The sequence below is a fragment of the Mesocricetus auratus genome, unplaced genomic scaffold (assembly GCF_017639785.1).
Source record: "Mesocricetus auratus isolate SY011 unplaced genomic scaffold, BCM_Maur_2.0 Super-Scaffold_100033, whole genome shotgun sequence".
NCBI lineage: Eukaryota > Metazoa > Chordata > Mammalia > Rodentia > Cricetidae > Mesocricetus > Mesocricetus auratus.
Window position 1 is genome coordinate 11,171,667 of NW_024429213.1, and position 13,129 is coordinate 11,184,795.

The window sequence follows — 13,129 nt, forward strand, 5'->3', positions numbered from 1 at the left end:
CACAATGCTGGGATGCAATACCTGGCAAAAGCAACTTAAGGAAGGAATGAAGGCTCATGGATACTGTCTTTCACTGTGGGAAAGTCAAGACAGCCAGAGTTTGAAGCAGTGACATAGCATCCATAATAAGGAAGGAGAGAGAAAGATGAATAACAGTATTTAGCTCACTTCCTCCTTTATTTTCCACTTCAGGATCTCAGGTCATGAAATAGTACTGCCCATAATTAATACGACTCTTCCCACCTCAGTTGACCTGTTGTAGACAGTCACTCACAGAAATATCTAGAGGCTTGTCGTCTGGGTGATTCTAGATCCTACCTACCTTCCAAGTTGACAATCTTACGCAGCAAAAAGTAGTGTCAATTCTACATGTAATTGCAACCTTTATTCATCAACTGTTAAATGGAGCAAAGTGATTGAACAGAAGATGAAAGTGAGGCTAGAAGGGCATTGGAAATGGGATTGAGAAGAAAAGGATCATACAATCTGTTTACAGCAATGCACGGTTTTCTGCATCTATAACACTCACATATATGCAATAGTTATTTCTCAAGATAGTGAGAAGCAGTGCTCGCTTCAACGGTACACAGAAGATTAGCGTGGCCTCTGCACAAGATAGTGAGAAGTAATTCATAATAATGATTAAACATCATTTAAGCAAGTAGTTCTACTTGATGATATCCAGGAATTATTTTTTTCTGCTTTGTAAAGCAAAGAAATACACCAACCTGGAGTGTGAGGTAGTCAGCCAGGATCTGGATGGGATGATACAAGTCTGAGAGTCCATTGACAATTGGAATGGATGATTCCTTAGCCAGGATGTCCAGATCTGATTGTTTATACACTCGAGCTAACACTGCATCTGTCATGCTAGATAACACACTGTGGCAAACAAATAAGAGAGATTCTAAGCTTAATAACCCCTCCTTTAGTACAAGGTCCTTAAATATATGAATAAGTACTAACAAATGAAAATGTGTATTACACACCTATGAACATGACAGATTGAAAAGCTAACACTAAACATATAGTCATTGTGGAAAATAGATCTTGTTTCAACCACATCCTATCCATTGATCATGTTACATTTTTTTTGGAAATAAGACATCAATTTGAGCCCCCCAAACACAATGAGGTATAATGAATGAATGCCAGTTTGTCAGTTTACCTCAGTATAAAGGGAGAAGACCAAACAGGAAGACATTCATAGAAACATTAATGACCTGATATGTGGCTAATTTTCTCTTACATTAGCCCATGGGGGGTGGATTTTCACTGTTTCCATAAAATATAAAGTATCCATGTAGCAGCTGTGGAAACACACATACAAACTGTCCTACAAGAGAGAACCTGCTGTATAGGAAACCTTCCACTGACAGACTCTTGATGTCATACCTTCTGCATCTGCAGCATCAAGGCCAAGGCCACCTTCTCCACAGCTGTTCTGCCCAATGGCTTAGTTCAGCACAGGGGAATGGAGCTGGACTATTTAATCTTTCCTCTGAGGTTCCCCATTGCCAAGGCAAGCATTTTTCATAACTACGTTGCTACCTGGATCTCTTCTACTTCTGCCTAAGTCTTCTTCCTTACTTTCTCCTGTATCCAGGTCAATCTTCCATGGGTGTTTCCTCTAATAAATGTCTTGCATGGCTAATTCCATCTTGGAATCTGCTTCAGAGTAGACCTGTACTAACAGCTCAAAATGAACTCTGGTGCTAATACAATTCAGTTCAATCATTCCCCCAAGATTCCTTGCTTACAGCAACAAAGATTGAAAAATATACCCACATATAATATAAGCATTTCCTAAACATTTTGATTCTTTCAAATGTTTGTAGACTGTTCACAGCTATGATTCCTAGACTTCCAGATGCTTGTTTGAATCAGCAAAGTTTCTAAAAACATCTGGAGATCTACAAAATATCTCCAACTCCCTGATTAGTAACTCAAAGGTATTTGAAATAAGTAACTATAATGTATTGTTACCCTTCCCTAATAAAGCAGAGAGCATTTGAAGACAAAAATGTGTGGGGATTGATCATTAAAATCTGTAAACTGAGCTGCCTGAAATTTACTTTATTGTTTTACTTCTTTTAAAAAATTTTGTTATGGATGGGGGCTTTTCCATAATGGGAACTCAGGAGAGGAACCCAAGTAAATTGTAGCTCTGAACTACATAAGTAATTCTGTATTATAACATGAGATAGGTGAATAAAAAGCCACTTTATAGTTTAGGCAATATCACTCCCCCTCAAGGCTCAGGGACCATTGCAGAGGAAAGGGTTGGAGAGAATTGCAGGAACCAGAGGTTGGAGAATACCAAAGTAAATCAGTGTCCTCTGGAAATGACAGAACCACTTCACCCATGAACTCACAGCAGCTGCCCATAATTAAGGCAATCAACATTCTATCAGGAAATAAGAATGATAGCCCCTACCACTGAGGCTGATATATACAGTTTATGGCTTCTGGGGGAGAAAGGGTTAATTTTCTTTAGATGTGGTTCCTGGTTCCTGATTCCAGTGAATAACACTATCCTGAGAGGTATATAGGCAGCACAAAATGAATTCTGCGGGTATTTTTTTTATAATGAAACAAAAGTTGGGTATTAGTTTGGTAGGTGGGGTGGATTTTGGAGGATTGGGAAAAGAATGAGGTGTAATATTATCAAACATATCATATTAAACTCTTAAGGAATCAATAAAATATTTTTAAAAACACATAATATCTGTTATCCTTTGGTGGTGTACTAAGACAAGGCATTTCAAATCTTGCTCCACACGAAAATAATTTATTTTTGATGCTCACTCTACGTAGTATATATTATGTAAGAAAAATCAGAATTTCTAGGGGATACTCCTTTTTGATCAGTGTTTTTGTTTGTTTAATTTCCAAGGAAATCTCAATTTTAAATTAAAGTGAAAAGCAAAACTAGCACACGGTTTTTCATATTAATATTGACAGCACCTGGACCCTTAGCGGTGACAAAGGACCTCAGAGTCCACTGATGAAAGATGTCCACTGTAACTGGATGTCCAAGTCCAAATTCACACATTAAAGTTGAGATTCTTACTAAAAATGGAATGAAAGCTACCATAGAATCCTAACAAGTTAGGGGAAAAATCAAAACTAAAAACATTATTCTGAGGTAAGATAAGAGCCTGTAATAAATGGTAGAGAATGCTTTCTGAGTAACTTAAAATCAAAAGGTATCTCAAATTCTCTGAGTGTAGAATGATTCACTAGTAAATATTTCCCAGTAAAGCCTTCTGCATTAGAGCAACCAGCTAACCCAGCTACCCACAGATCTGATGAGCTGAGTCATTTTTGAGCTGTACTTTGTTGAGTAAGAGAATTTTCCCAGATATAGGGGATGACTTCTGAGTCCTGTAGGTGTTTCAGATAACCATTCAAAGTTTAAGAACCAAGGCATTAATAGCTATGTTAAAATAATTTTACATCTGCTTTCCCTTTCTGGGGAATCATAATGCAAATCTTCTTCCCAGTAGAATGCAAGTTTCTAACTCTACTTTGGAAAAGTAACTCAATGAAAGTAGACAACTCAATAAGATCTGAACCATAACCAACTAGTAAGTTCATATTTAAAGATAATCAAGTTTATGATACCTATAACCTTGTAAGAGGAATGTAGAAGTATGTGTGACCTTACATATGATACTTTAAACTTCTTTTCACATACATGACCTCTTAAAGTGTATACAGATGCTACCAAACCCAGAGACTTTATACCTAGGTCTCACCTCTTAAATTTTCATCACCTCCTACTATCCCAGCAGTTTATGATTCACCAGTGAATGTGTTAATCTACTGATGAGTCACAGCATTCATGACTCAATCACTCCCCCATGTCCCACATCTGAACATTTCTGTAATACTGACTAAGCCATGAACCTTTTGGGATATATCAAATCCAAACCATAACAACCCCTGTGTGAATGAGTAGCCAGGCATGGAGAAGAAATATATATGGTTTGAAGACATATGTGGTTGAAATGACAGGACAATAGCACTGGGCATGTTTATAGATTTGGAGCAGACAAATACTGTGTAATATATCTTGGGAGGATTATACTCTAGAAAATTCTCTATGCTGTATGATCGCAAAGAACCTGAGAGTGGAATCTTGTAGTTACACTACATACCAGCCTTCAGAAAGCAAAATCAGCATATGCAGTATTCCAGCTGTTGAGCCATTTTGGAGAGGTATGAATGAATTTATGAAATGTCTGCTAACATATGCTCTACAAGTTTGATACTACAATAAAGGAATGTAAAAAAAATAGCTTGCAGAAAGAACTGGGAGTATAAACCACAAAACACCACCACCAGCACTGAGGGAAAAGTCAGGTATGGTGGTGCACACCTTGAGTACAACACTCTGAAGGTTGAGATAGGAGGATCATCCCCTGTTCAAGGCCACAAACACACACACACACACACACACACACACACACAGAGAGAGAGAGACAGAGAGACAGAGAGACAGAGAAATAAATCTGCATTCTAATTTCTAAAGCAGGGTACAAATAAAACAATCATTTGGGATAATCTCTTCATGATCATGCATAGTTCCGCATCAGAATAGAAATTTGTAATGAAAAAATGGTACCCTACCCTTATAGCTATTCAAATACAAGAAAGAACCTGGGGTATTCTGGTAAAGTCTCTCTTGTGTTAAAACAGAGGGAATGGGAAAACAGCATGATATGATAGACTGGAAGGATTAAGATTTTATACAAACATTAAGTATTTCCATTTCAGCTCAGTCAGTTACCACAGGCATCAGTACAGAAGCTGTTATTTTTGTTGTTGTTGTTACCTAGATTCCTGCAAGCATCTTTAGCACAAAGAATTTGGTCTTTAACACTACTCTATTTTTTTCAAAAACAGACAGAAAACCATTAGAGGATATTCAATTCAATGTCCTTGGCAGGATAAAATCAGAACAGGTCTGTAACATCACATTATTGCCAGGAAGCAATAGAGGCTTTTAAATGGCAAGGGCACAGCTGATGAGGAGGGAGTCAACTTAAAGGAGCTTCCATTTTCTATCTATAATTATTGATAGCAGTAAAAGTTATTAAATGAAACAAGTTCTATTTGTAAAAGGCAATAAATGGCACTTGTAAGAAATGGATTAATAGGAAGAAAAGCTACAAACATAAAAGAGAAATATGAAAGAGAAATGAATTATTACCTCTGCATTTAAATTTATTTAAACAAGTAGGAATACATAATGTATGCATGTTTGTATTTTCAGATAGATATTTTATGGGATTTTTGTTAAATATATTTTCTGGATATTAAGCATATATCTATTATTTTCAATATGCATAATCCATAACAAGTTACCATAATTTATCAGCAAACTGTCTCTAGAAACAGTAGAAACTTTTCCAAGAATGTGACCTATCTGCATTTGAGGCTTTGTACAAATAGAAACAGCAGAGACCCCATCAGTTAACTTGCACCAGTTGTCATGTGACTTCCCATAGAAATGGGATAGAACTGTCATTCCAAAATAATGACTTAGTTAACTGTCACTCTTAAGTTTCAGATTCATTTTCCTGTTTCTCTGAAGGGGAAATCTTTTCATGACTTAACTAATTCTAACCCAATGCAAAGAAACAAGGTGTATACTTTAACATATTGAGAGAGGACAAGAGTGATATATTACTAGGCCGTGACAAAGGGTCATGTCAGAAATAAAAGGCAAACTTCAGAATGGGCATGAAATATAATAATAAGGATCTTGTGGCAAACAGAAAAATGGGTTGCAAAGATACCCATGTTCCAATTCTCAGAACCTTCACAAAATGAACTGCACAGATATAATCAAAATAAGGACTTTGAGAGGAGAAAATTCCACTGGGTTGTACTCAATAGAATGTCAGATGCCTTTATAAGATAGAGAAAAGACATGAGGAATGGAAGAGAATGAGATGGTGAGAGGTTTGGAGATGAGCTGAAGGATGTGGGCAATCTCTGGGAGCTAGAAAGGGCAAGAATTCAAATCTTTCCCAGAACATTCAGAAGGAAGCATCTCTTCTAAATTTCTGACTCCCAAATAGAAGTTTGTTTTAAAATTTCATAAGCCATGACATTTGGGACAGTATGTTAACAAAGCAACAAGAAACAAACAGCCCCATGACAAAAGTGAAAACTATTGTGATAACAATATACACAGCCCAGTTGCCTACAAGTGGAGTTCAACTCACCTTGAGCTTAGCAACCAGTTCTCATTAACCAATCGGAATCAAGCGCTTAACAACCCATATAAATTGTAACCCTGTGTTCCTGAGATTATTTTTTTCCTTTCCATCCTGGCCAAATTATTTAAACCCTGAGAGGATGGGAAAGCATGTACACCCCAAATAATGCTTAAATTCCAAGACTGTGAAAGAATAAAAAAGAAGGTATAAAAATAAATAAAATAATATCTCTGAAACTAATAACATTACAGACTGATTTATCATCAAAGTATTAGCTGACTCTGTAATCAACGTGATATTTTTCTGTGTACATTTTCCTTTGTAAAATGCTTAGAGCATTCAGGGGGATATGAAATGTTAAATGTTGAAATCACGTGATTAAGTTTGCAGTCAACACTGAAATGTTTGAGATGTGCTTTGTTCATTTATTGCACTTCTTACACATTTGATTGTATAAGCAGTATGGATCTTTTTTCTGTTTGTAATGCTAGGGATAGAACCCGGGACCTCATGCATGCTATACAAGGGCACTACCACTGAATATACAGTCAGCCCTTCCATACACATCTTTAAAGAAACACAAGCCTGAATGCACATTAGAGTCACCAGGAGGGCTTGCAAAGCACCATCGACTCTATTTCTCATTCAGAAGGTCTGGTTTCAGATCTGAGAGTTTGCAATTCTAACAAGCTCCCAAGGGTTGCTTATGTTTTGCTTTGGTAGCCACATTTAGAAAGAAAGTGATTTACAGGAATACATTTTGTATTCTACTTAAAGGATTGGAAAATGCTTAAGAAAGTCATGTGGTTAACAGACTGGACCATAAACAAAGAATAATGTAAGGAATATTGCAAAAAGGAAGTATGTCAAAACTTTATTGAAAACACTGCTTGGTCCCCCTTTAGCCATAAAAGGTGCAGGTCAGGTGGCATCCAATGATGTGGCTATGATGTGCGCAAACTGGGAGAAGCAGTACCCAGAATGTTTTTGCATTAGAAACACTTGGGGGGAACAAAAGATATGGAAGACACTTTAGGAAATTAGTGCATATGATTTTGTCTGTGGCATTGGTTCCTTCGTGCTTATAGTTGCTAGAAATAGAGAAATCACTCTTTTTATGCTTCCATGCTAATAAAATTAATTCTAAAATATAAACAAACCCTCTGATTGAAAACAATGACAAGCTTGCAGCTAGAGCTGGGGGCTTCATGCAGCTCTCTAGTCATGTAAAACCCCAGCTTTAGAAATCTTAAGATCTTGATTGTACTTGTTACAGATGTAAGGCTGACAAGTTAAAAATACTTCCTGGCTCTGTAAAGATTTCTCATTTTGGTCTCTTTTCATTTCTACTGAGCAGAGATGGAGCTCTGCTTGATTTCCAGTGGATGCCTGCAAGTTTTCAAATGCAAAACAGCTTTGGCAAAATCTGTATTTCCAGTATTTGTGATGCCGCTATACACACCTACATGCCATAGGTATTTAATACCCAATATTGGAACTTTCAAAGATAGATACAACTTAAAATATTTCTACATCCTATTTTGTCTAGATGTTTGATATGGAAATCATCATTTTTTCCTTTCTGTTCAGTGAAAGAGGAATAGTTGAAGACTTTTAATGGAAAGATGGTAAAGGGCAACCAATGTTATTGATGGTGGTAAGTATCATTGCCAATGATATCTTTGAGTGGTTTTTATCAAAAGGAGTTCTACTGTAATAATCAGAAAATACATGTTGATATGATTGTAACAAAAATTAAAAAGTTTATAAAACTTATCATTCAACAAAAGAAACTTTTCTACTTGTGGTAGTGGGTGCATGCCTGTAATACCAGCACAAAAAAATGTTGAGGCTGGAAATTTACTGAAAGTTCAAAGTCAATTTGGTTTACATATTTATCTCAAGGCCATCAAATGATACATACCAAAACTATGTCTCAAAGATGGAGGGGCAGGCTAGGGATACAGCCCAGTGACAGGGTGCTCATCATATGCAAGGCCTCAACATGGCATTAAGAAAATTTCTTTCAAATATGATATTAAAAATAACTGAAAGTGGCATAGAGCTTCTTACATTAATGGCTAAATCTTGGCCCTGTTAAAGAAATGAGATGATTCTGGATTGTCTTGTCATCAAAGATGAATGGGATTTGTTTCAAAATGAGCCAACTGGGACACATACCACATTTTCCAAATATGGGACAATATATACATCCATTAGGATACCAACCATTGTATACTGAAACTTTCAAATATACTAAAATCCCTGAGTTTATAAATATGTTAAAAAAGAAGAATATTAAGAATTATAAACTGGGTGGTGGTGGTGCATGCTTTTAATCCCAGCACTCAGGAGGCAGAGGCAGATGTCTCTGAGTTTGAGGCCAGCCTGGTCTACAGAGTGAGTTCCAGGACAGCCAAGGCTACACAGAGAAACCCTGTCTGGAAAACAAGAGCAAACCAAAAAAAGGTATTATAATAATAAGCAAGCCAGACTACATAAAAATGAAAGAAGGTTGTTCAGTATGTCAAGAGTGCCCTTGGGCTGGAGAGACGGATCAATGGTTAAGAGCACTTGTTCTTGCAGAAGAGCCAGGTTTGTTTGATTCACAGCACCCACAGCACCCACAGTATGGCTCACAACTATTTATAATGGGGCCAGATGCCTTCATCTGGTGTGCATAGAATGCATAAGTAGATCTTAAAAAAAAGAATGACAACACCAAAAAACGAATGCCCTAATGATTGGCATATCCATGCAGTACCCTCCTGATGATTGAAAGAATGGTATGGAAGAAACCATGGTTGATCTAAATACATCCTTTCCAGGACACAGTATCTGTTGTTCTTTGGTATATTTTGATTCTACGTAAGACTGTAAACTTACATGGGAATTAACTTAAACACTTTTAAGTCCAAACAAAACCAAATAATCAAGTCTCCCTATGGTCCAATGGAAGTCTGGTGCAGACTCTGTAGGATTTAGTGAACACATTTTTAAAAACACAGGTGATGGGTGAAGTCCTTCTGTGTATACATTTGTAGGTGGGACTGGGAGTCAAGGAGGATTCTGGGAAATTCAGTGAAGAGTAGGAGTCCGCATGTGATCCCGGAAAGAGAAGATGTATGAGGCTGGTGTCCCCAGTAAGATAAGACCTTGTAGAAATATATATATATATATATATATATATATTAGTAGTTATTGGTAATACTTAAGACAGAACTCGCCAATGAGAAGCCCCGGACATTGGCCGAGAGCATTGTAATTAACAGAGTCTCTGTGTATTATTTGGGGTTGACACAGCTCTGGGACGAGACTGGTGGGAAGAATGCTCTTTATACACAGGTCAGGTTTTGAGGCATGTCTTAAGAGCCAATGAGGGTGTTGATGAGATGGACAATCACATAGCAGTTTTCATGCCCTCAAGAAATTGTTAAGGAATATCTGACACTGGTATATGAAAAGCAGGCACAAGGTGCTCTGAAAAGGTAGAAAGAGGTGGAGACATCAAAGACTGCTCGGGACACAATTTCCTGGGGGTTTGCTGAGGGTCAAGTGAAGAGGAAAGATTTGAGTAACAGGGAAGTTGCTCTTAAATGTTGCCAGGGCAAAGGTGACTGGCAGTCAAGCTGAAATGTACCTGATCATATGCTGACATAGTCTAACTTAAAAACAAAACAAAACAAACAAACAAACATCAGTCACATTCCAGTGCCTAACGTGCCAGGGTTTGGTTATAAAGTTCCATAATACTCCTTATGTGGTTTTTGTGTATTTATCAAAAGGCAAGAAAGTTTTAGGGAACATTAAGGATGGCCACAAGTTATTTATTATGTTCACAGTGAGTTCAAGATAGTGCCCTACAAATTTATAAAAAACCAGAAACAAACCGAAGTTTAGTCTCATAAGGTCCTGCAATTCACATCTCCATTTTTTCCTATCCTACCTTCACCAAGACTGTGTATCTTCTGAACTCCAGTGTGTTACCAGTGACACATATTATTTGAATAGCTAAGTAGGAAACAGTGGGAGGAATTTGGTTGTATGTAATGACAACAGTGAGAAATTTTGTAATCAATTTCAAGGTGAATATTCCTCCCCCCCCTCTCTCTCTCTCTTATTCTAAAACCATCCAAGGTCCTGCAATGGACATAGGCGGTCTCTCTAGTGTAAAATGATCAATACTCTGTAATGAGTATGTTCCAGGAAAGAAAATATCTCAGCCCTCTAGCATTTCTAGCCAGGTTAGAATAACTTTCGCCCCTTTGGACTGCGTTAATAAAAATTGATAAAGAAACAAAAATATAGCTTCAGGAAACCTAAATGCAATCTTCTCAAATGGATTGGTGTTGAAGGACTAGGGATGAATTCAATTTTCATATTTATTTCATTATGAATTTACCTCTAATGACCAGATTATTTTGGCTTAGATGTTAGATTCTGAGTCTGAGGACTCCAGAGGGAAAAAAACCCTCTAAGGTGTAACGGTATTTGGAATGACCTCATCACAATGTGCCCTAGTAATTTCAGAGTTGAGTCTGTGAAAACTGTCCAGGAAACCACAGAACTGGCTAAAGTTGAGTCATAGAGTGTCCTGAGATTGAGTTAAACCAGAACTTGCTTCAATCAAAATTGCATGAACTCCTTCTGTACCCATATCCTTTAAAACTTGAACTCATTACTCTTAATGAAACTCACAAAATAAAATCTTGGTTTTACAACCCAGAAAACTGGAAATGAGAAATAACTGAACCAACCCATGAGGGCTAGTATGTGCGAAAGCTGTGAATTGAATTCAAAACTGGTTCTGCTTCAAAGTCCTTGATCTTTACCCCATACTGTGCTTCCTCTAAAAGAATATAGCATGATTCAAGCTTGAAGAAATTGGCCGATATGACAATTTAACCAAGGCTACACAACTGTCCTGGGCATGTCACATAGGTCATAGCATTTTATTAGCATCTAATTAGGCACCTATTTATTGTTATATGTAATTTTGGAAATGTTTTACCAAAAGCCTCAGAATTTGACCTTTTCTGATATTAATATTGCTAACATAAATACATTAATGATAATATTTCATCCTTTTATAACATTATTTTCAATAAGTTGATGATTTGCTATTCCCATCTGTTTCTCATGCTCAAATCCTTCCCCGAAGTTCATCATTTGAAGTATCAGCACCATACTGATAGGAAAATCTTGCATGCTGCTGCAAGGATAAATGTATATGTGGCCAGAGTGGTTTCACTGGTGTCCCTTCAAAGCATTTGTCCATCCATAAATGCAGAACATGACTTTGCTTGCAAGTAGTGTCTTTGAAGACTAAATTAGTTAAGATGCAATGGTACTAATGTGAGAGAAATCCTAAAGTCAATGGATGCTGCTCCTCAACACAAATTCAACTCTTCTCCTTTTTCATCTCCTTTTTCTTCTTGTGTGTGTGGGAGGTCACAAGGGTGGGGGTGAACCTGGGAAGACTGGGAAATATGTGCTGAGTGCATGCTTGGAAATTCCCAAATAATCAACAGTAATATTATGTTGAAAAGATAGGACAGGATACATAGAAACACAGAGAGAATAAAGCTTAGAAAAAATAGAGGCTGACTTAGAAGTGATGCAGCTTCAATTCAAGAAATGTGAAGAACTGCTGGGAGACAGCAGAAAGGGAACCAAGATGTTGGTGACACATGAATATGGGTTTTCTATTCTCTATAATTGTGAAAAAATAAAGACGTCTTCTAACTTTATGGCAATTTGTTATGGTAGCTCAAGAAAACTAATATAGTGGTTCATGCTAGCTTTCTTAGTGTCCCATCAGAAGAACACTTTAGCAGTCACTACCATGACCAAATGACGTCTGTAGTGAAAGTCATTAAAGTAGAACATCACACTATTTATTTTTTATATTGAGCCTTTCGTACATATGGTTTCTGAAGCCATATCACTAAGTACTGTATTAAAGTGAAAATGACTGTGAAGCCATTATACACCTTTCATTAGTGCACTCAGAACATTAGGCATGAACAGCTGTCATTATGGAAGAAACACAAAGCCTCAGAACTAGAGAGATAATGTCCTACTGTTGTAGCTGAGTTCCATCTGATTTTAAAATTCCAAAGACTTGAGTCATAGTTAAGTGTCACTCCTGGTGTGACACCTAAAAGTACAATCTCAGAGCAAAGAACAAAATAGAATATCTAACTCTTAACCCCAGTGGAACACCAGAGAATCTGAAAATACCTTCAAATATGAAGCAAATATCAGGGAGCATCCACAAGAATGTTTTGTGTTTTCTCATACATTAAGAGGTGGAAGAGAGTTGCAAAGAAAGATTTCAAGAAAGGTCAGAAAGCAGTGGGGCAGATTTTATTCTGTGGGATGCAAGTCCTTCAGTGATCCACGCTCCATTACGGAAATGTCAAAGTTTAAGGCTGTCGTTGCATGATAAATTCAAGTACTCTGACCAGTTTTTAAATTGAGTTTTATTTGATCACTGAGAACCTATCTCTTTATCAGTGAGCACTGGAGAGGGAGACTGTCTATCCTCTAGGGCATGCTGTGTAAAATGAAATATAATAGGGGACAATTGTTCAGAAAATTATTACAAAGCTCTTGAAGGTATTATTGTGCATGGCCAAACTTCTTCGGATTGCTTCCTGGTTAGCAAGGTTGAAAAGCATGGTTATGTAGGAAAGAGCTATGTAGCAGTCCTGAAAATGCTATCTTTTGAAATGGCCTGCTCACAAGGGTGACCCTGGGCTGGCAACTGGAAATGTATCATTTAGGAGAGTTTTCCTGAGCTGGTAAGTATATACATGTTGGGGTCATTTGGAACAACTTCCTTCTAAGAAGTTGGTATGTGGATTTATGCAGATTGCTGAAGTGACCAATCT

At 37.2% G+C, this 13,129-nt stretch overlaps 1 protein-coding gene across 2 annotated transcripts in view; it reads right to left on the reverse strand.

Moving 5' to 3' along the window:
* Otc (ornithine transcarbamylase) overlaps nucleotides 1-13,129 on the reverse strand; it is a 103,085-nt gene that overhangs the window by 23,773 nt on the left and 66,183 nt on the right. For both annotated transcript variants that reach the window (XM_040733691.1, XM_040733692.1), the window contains one exon: nucleotides 729-882. In XM_040733691.1, coding sequence (XP_040589625.1) covers nucleotides 729-882 — 154 coding nt within the window. The remainder of the gene's footprint in view (nucleotides 1-728; nucleotides 883-13,129) is intronic.